This window comes from Dendrobium catenatum, unplaced genomic scaffold (assembly GCF_001605985.2).
Source record: "Dendrobium catenatum unplaced genomic scaffold, ASM160598v2 fragScaff_scaffold_545, whole genome shotgun sequence".
NCBI classification, from domain to species: domain Eukaryota; kingdom Viridiplantae; phylum Streptophyta; class Magnoliopsida; order Asparagales; family Orchidaceae; genus Dendrobium; species Dendrobium catenatum.
In genome coordinates this window covers 1,522-8,541 of record NW_021319007.1, presented here as the reverse complement: position 1 = coordinate 8,541, position 7,020 = coordinate 1,522, and the positions used below count along the sequence as shown (strand labels likewise).

General features: G+C 35.7%; 1 protein-coding gene across 1 annotated transcript in view; it reads right to left on the bottom strand.

The window, feature by feature from the left end:
- Positions 1-6,484, bottom strand: part of LOC110099230 — a 7,215-nt gene extending 731 nt beyond the window's left edge. The window contains exons 1-2 of the mRNA XM_028694763.1: positions 6,391-6,484; positions 6,165-6,229 (exon numbers count right to left, since the gene is read on the bottom strand). Of these exons, the coding sequence (XP_028550596.1) occupies positions 6,165-6,229; positions 6,391-6,484 (159 nt within the window). The remainder of the gene's footprint in view (positions 1-6,164; positions 6,230-6,390) is intronic.
- Positions 6,485-7,020: the final 536 nt, after the last annotated feature.

The window sequence follows — 7,020 nt, the reverse complement described above, 5'->3', positions numbered from 1 at the left end:
GTATTCAATAACCGTTGGCTCAAAAAAATAGAGTCATTACTCTTTGCCTATCAGCACAATAATAATTCCTTATAACTCTTAATCATTATATCATAATATCAACATAGGATAACACCCAATAATAATATTTTAAGAAAAGTATATCAGCCCACCATTATATTCAAGTCAAACAATCTCTAACTAATGGATTAACTAGTATTTACTTTTACACATACATATTATTATCACAATACTATAATAGTAATAATGACCAAGATGACCTTTTTGCTCAAACCCTTGGGTCAAAGGTCAGACCTGATCAAACTGACCAAGCCAGGCCCCAAGACCACCTCCTTTGTGTTCAGTGGGTCAAACCAAGTTTGTTGAGCCTTGGCCCAAGCCCTAGGTTAACTTGGGTTGACCCAAATTGACCCAACTCACTTTCTTTTGATTTCAAATCAATTTCCCCTTCATCTCAAGCCCAATTCTCATCTCCCTTGGGTTCCATAGCTAGACCCAGTCCATTGGGCCCTAACCCATGCTCTGGGTCAACCTGGTTGATTAGGTCAACCTAGGTTGACCCATTAAGCCTTATTGGGTCAATCCAAGCTTAATTCAAATTCCAAAGTCAATATAAACCTTTTAGGCTCAATCACATACCTCCATTGGACTCAGTGGGTCAGACTTGACCCATTGGGCCAAAAGCCTTGCCATGGGTCAACCTAAGTTGACCCATTTAACCCTTTTGAGCCTAATTCAAATCCAAACCTATTCAAGACCATACTAGGCTCAAGTCCTTAACCCCCTTAGGTCAAATTGACCATGTTGACTGGGTCAACCTTTAATTTGGTCAACCCAAGTCTAACATGGTCAAATTTAGCCTATTTAGGTCAAAGTCTCTTTCATTAATGCATTCAATCATTGCCTAATCACCACTTGAGCCAAATCCTGTGCTAATCAAGCCTAGTTATTTCCCTCCTAATTAACCGCTAGAGTATGGATCTAGGTCATCCATTGAATGCTTAGGCCTATAAATACTCTCTTTATGGTTCGAAGTGTGTGTGGTGTGTGTGGGGGGGGGTAGGGGGGGGGGGGGTGGACCTTTGGTTCTTTTTGCCTTCCAAGCATTTTAAGCTCGAGATCTGCTCATGCTTAAGCTCCATCATATCTCCCACCTTCCAAGTCAAAACCTGATCAATACACACGCCACCGGTGGTGAGATCTCTGGCGAACGTGAGGGATTGACGTTCCAACAGGCCTCCCTAGCCTCAATCCAAAGTTGAACTCGAGCTCTGATTCTCCTAGATTAAGGGCAAATTTTCGCTAGGAAGCTTTTGTAGCTTTGATTCGTCGGAGGATCGCCATCGACGAGCTTTGACCGAGGGCATTTTGACTTGGGAGAAGTAAAGAGAGGTTGTGGGAGCTCTCAACACTAAAATCTCAGGTTAAGGAGACTTGGAGAAAAGAGCAAAAGCAAAGTCCCCTCCTTGGACCGCCCTATAAGAAAGTATTTATGGCCTAAGGATTTAATGGACGGCCAGATCAATCTCTAGGGTTAATTAGGAGGGAGGGGAAGAGAATTAGCATGGGAAATTTGGCTCTAGGAATTATTAGGAAATGATTGGATAGCATTATTAAGGGAGATTTTTGACTTAAATAGGTCAAATTTGACCATGTTTAAAGCTTGGGTTGACTAAGTCAAAGGTTGACTTAGTTCAATATAGTCAATTGAGGTAAACGGGTTAGGGATTTGAGCTGGATGGGCTAGAATGGATTAGAGCTTGATTTGGGCTTAAATAAGGTAATTGGCCTAATTGGGCTTGGGTTGAACCAAAGTCAAGCTTGACTTGGTCCAAGCCTAGTCAATTTGGTCAAGGAGGATGGGGGTTTGAGTCCAACGAAGAGTTTGCATTTTGAATAGAGGTTTATTGACCCCATTTTAAGTTAATGGGTCAACTGGGTTTGACACCTGGTTTACTAAGTTTGAAGCCCAGCAGGGGTTTGGGCTTCATGTTTTGGATTTGAAACAGAGGTAGAGTAGTCGTGTACCATGAGTCCAGGGGGGATAAGATTTGAGCTTAAGAAGGCATGACTTTGATTTGAAATCAAATAGAGAAGTTTGGATCTAAATTTGGGTCACACAGGTTGCTGGTCACCGTGACCGGCCTGAGGTTGGGCTCCTACAATCTTAGTTTGACCCACTAAGTATCAAGGAGATGTTTTGGGTTTGACTGGTCAATTTGATCCAGGTCAACGCCTTTGACCTAGGGTTTGAGCAGAAAAGAGGTCAACATGTATGTTATATTAACACATATTTTATATGCCTTTTATTTTTATTAAAATAATAATATATATTATTAATTATCTTAGTGTTCTTTTATTTATATTTTTATTGAAATTCCTCTCATGTTACTATAATTTTTTATATATGATATTTAATTTATATTAGTAAAATGATAATTAAAAATTATTAAAATTAGGAATAATAATAAGCCCAGATCATAGTTCAAGTGAACATTATTTTTTTATATGTAAAAAATAATAATTAACTGAGCTTAGCCATTGAAATTATTGCTTTAGATTTGAAATCATACAGTTTATACCATTATTTTATAATTTTAAATAATGATATTTAATTAGAACTTAAAGATTATATATAGTATATTAAAATTAGAATTCATAACAAATCTGAATTTAGAATATGTTAATTTCTAAATCAATACATTAAATTTTAAGATTGTAAAAGGGTTCCAATGCAAAAAACTAATATTCAAAATTATTAATATACTACTCCATAAAAAAAAAAGAAAACTATGAAAATAGGTTCTAAAATATAAGAAAAAGGAGAAGATGAAAATAATTTAAAAATTTTGTATCCAGTCAAACAAGCTTAAAAATCTGATTACAAATCTTATACTTAAATTCAAAAAGATAAAGTAAGAAACTAGTATAATGACAGTAAACTAATTATAGTTTTTAGTTTTTAAATACTAATATATCTATCAATTAAACTCATATTATTACTTTAAAATTCAAAAATATTAATCAAACCTATAACCCGTGAATTCAAATTAAACAATAATAAGGATGACTAATTAGTATTTTTTCCAAATTAGAATTATAATCTTGTTTATTTTTACTACTTCTAGATTGTGATGTATTATTTTATATTTTAGTAATTTTAAATCATTAGTTTTTTACTTTGGTTTGTTATTTAAATAGAATTAAATATTTTTATTTGCTTAAGGACAAGAAAGAATTTAAGTTGGGAAGAAATTGATAAGTGAAAACAATGTAATGTATTATTTCTTGTGCTATATTTTTATTGAAAATATGTTATTTTAGTTGTGTTATGCAAGAAAAAATATAAAAAAGGTGCATAGAATTCTAAGTCTCATCTTGCGTCACGGTGTTGGACAAATCAACATCGTAATGTCATTAAAAGCACCACCGGAGCAACCAACATCAAATTTGTGGAGCTAACTTCTCCACTGGACATCACCACGACATTAAAACTGTCAGCTTTATAATACCATGATCTTTGTTTTCCAGTACAGTGTCACAATTTATAACACCTTGGCACAAAAATGTCCCTTATGATGCCATAACATTGAAACGTCAACAGCGCCAAAACGTAGTAATTATAACTTCCCTAGGACACGACCTGTCAACGAAATGACGTGATTATTTACTAAGTAACTAATGCACATTAGCAAGCGCCGTAGTGAAGCCAAAATACCACTACAGCAGTGTCAGTTCATTTGTTGGGTGTAGTGGCATTGATCTTTTAAGCACCTCAGTGCTAGTTGCCTACTTTATATTTTCCTATAAATAGTCATTATTTTATACTTGTAAGAGAGTTCAATCACTTAGATAAATTTAATATAATTCAAAGTACTTCTCTAAATTTTTCTTAGGGTGACAGCTAAGAAAATTTAGAGAAGTACTTGATACCATCATTAGAGTGTTTGGCTTATATTTGTGGAAGTAATTCTGTAAGTAAAAAGGTGTGTAGAGGATATTCATTGAACAACTCTAATGATACCATCTTTTGTATTTTCTTTCTATCATGCTATCAATGAAAATGAGTTTACTTCAATTATACTTTATGTGTGGCTAAATTTTTTTAGTTTTGGATTGATAATGTAAATATCATATATAGTACTAATGAGTTATCTAATTATTTAAATGATTAAAATAACATTTTTAATGTTATCAGATTTTAATTTAATGCATATAGTGGCTATATGAGTAGTTAAAATTAAGTGTGATATGGAGCCTCGACGGAGGAAATCAGGCATAGTTTGGAATATTGAATTAATAAGCAACATACCTAGGCATAGGGTATGAAATGCATTACATTCTTAAGAAGATGATATAATTGTGAGAAGTCGGTGGACATCTTTTATCCCTGCAAACTCAATAGAGATCTAGGGATGTATATGCTCTAAATAACATCACAATTAAATATATTCATTATAAAAATTATGCTATTTATATTCATCAATCCAAAATATTTTATCTATATAGTATATTCATTATCTTTATCTAATTTTATTTAAGCGATTGAATCTCCACAACATCTATTTTTATTTAAGTATGATAATTTTACAATTAAAGTAAATAGTAGTAGTAAATTGCTAAAAAACACACTTCCTCATAATTCTGACACTATACTCTATCATTTTATTACTTGATTTGACATGTATATTTATATATATTAAGGGAGATTTTATAATTTATATATCAAAAAAATCTAAGCATTATTAGGGCTTGATAGATCCCTAAATCATTTCATAATTTTATAGGTTACTCCAGAACCCTCATCAAATTCATATAAATTCTTTTGGGACTCTAAAAATTATAAATGGTCCTAAAACTCCCTTTGACCACCACTGATAACTTTGTAGCCCTATTAGCTGATCTTTCATTATACGTTCTCGCTTCTATAGTCCTTTATCCATTAGTCTGCCTAAACTATCTTGCTCTTAAATTAATTCTTTGTCTATGTGGAAAATCTACTGCCTTGTGCCCTTGTTGTCCACATCAAAATACTATCCTGTTAGAAGATAGCACTGACCTTCATACCTCTTTCCGTAATAAATACATGCACTATAGCTTCTAGTAGAAGCTATCGATCTCAATCCCTCAAATCACTGCATCTTCTTTTTATTACCAACACTTTCTTTGTCCCTGCTTACTTCAATTCTAGTCCTCCTCCTCCTTCTATCATAATGAATCCCACATTATACCTACTACCTAGATATCAGCACTATAAAATCAACTTCTATCAATCTGGCCTGCTCCACCAACTTTAAAAACTCTTGAATCTGTAAAGGCACTAATGGATGTCTAAACTCCCTATTCAATCCTTAAAAAAACATACAACACTTATCTTCATTAGTAGAGATTAAATGAAGAGCATACCTAGCCAATTTAATAAATACAGCATCATACTACATCATTGTCTTGCATCCCTGCTCATATTTGATAAATGATTTTTGTATCTATCTTCGGGCAAAAGAAAGTATAAAGAACATTATGAATACTATAGTGAACTCATCCTAACTAATCTCAATATTTGTCTACCTTAAAATTTCTCTCTGTTGTCCAACCCACCATCTCTTAGCCTCTCCTTCAAAAAGGAACATAACCAATGGTATATTCTTATTCTTTGGATATGCCCCCTCCCCCCCCCCTCCCCCCCAAAAAAAAAGCTATTATATATAAATATACTAATATAACTGCCCTAATTTTTGTTTAGTTTGCCTTCACTTTTCCCCTCGTACCTTCTGGTCCTAACTTGCACTCGCAAGTTGCATGAGTAGAAGGTCACGTGCGCAAGCCTAGATGGAGACGAAGATTAGACTAGATATAGACCTATATCGCCCTCACTCTTCCACATGCACAAGCCAAGATGAAGAATGATCTCTTTTTTTGGGGGGAAAATTTTGGGGCAAAGCCCTTTCATATATCAAAAAGATTACAAGTAAAGTAAAAAACTGAAACTATAACTCCCAAACTCAAAAATATAGAGGTCAGGAGTTATAAAAGAAGCAAAATACACAACAAAAGAGAGAACGAAAGGTAAAAGCCTAAAGGACTCAAGTAGTTCTGGCATTCACAGTTGAGTCTGTTTCACGAGCGGGTCTGGCCAGAACAAAAACCCCTAGTTGCCAACTGACCGTCCAAGGGGCAGCTGATAAATCAGCATTCATCATTATCCTTTCAAAAATACCAACCAGGCTACCTGTAAGAGAGACAAAATTTATAGGTGCCTCAAAAACAATAAGCAATAAAACCAGCAGTAGCAGGTAAAACCAAGTCCATAAGACTTCAGCCAATCCAATGATCTTAAGTGTCACTACAGGAAATTCAGTTAATACCGGCGGTTCTTTCCGGTGGCTTTACTGGTAAACTGGTGGTTTTCAAAAACACCGGCAGTTTGTCGGCGGTTCAAAAGCCGCCGGCAAAAATGGCGTAGGAAACCATTGCTGGTGGTCATTTTCCGGCGGTTTTATTCACCGACGGCCTTCCGGCGACTTATGCCGCCGGTTATGACCGGTTTTTGTACCGACGGTGTTCCGGCCGTTCCTCCACCGGTACTTTTACCGACGGCTTACCGGCGGTCCATACACCGACGGCACGTCGGTGGTTACAACGGTTGGCGTGCGTTCGAACAACCACCGGCAAGCGTCGGTACACCGCCGCCGGTTACCCGGTAGTCAGTGCCGACGGTCAGGCCAGCGGTCTACACCGCCGGTATGTCACCGGATAACCGTCGGGCGACGTTGGTAAACTGCGGTATAATATCGACTGTTGAAAGAAGTTATCGGCGGCGTCAATCAGCCGTCAGGTATCATCATTTCCGGTGGCCAAACTGTCGGTTGGCCACTGAAAACCTGTAGCATCTGAAAAAAAAAAATTGATTAGTAGGTAGAAACATACGATGACAATCAAACTAAGTATTTTTCCCTCCATGTTTTAGTGTGAAAGCTTTACTATTCTCCATGCATTAAGGACATGCTAATTTTCCTGCTG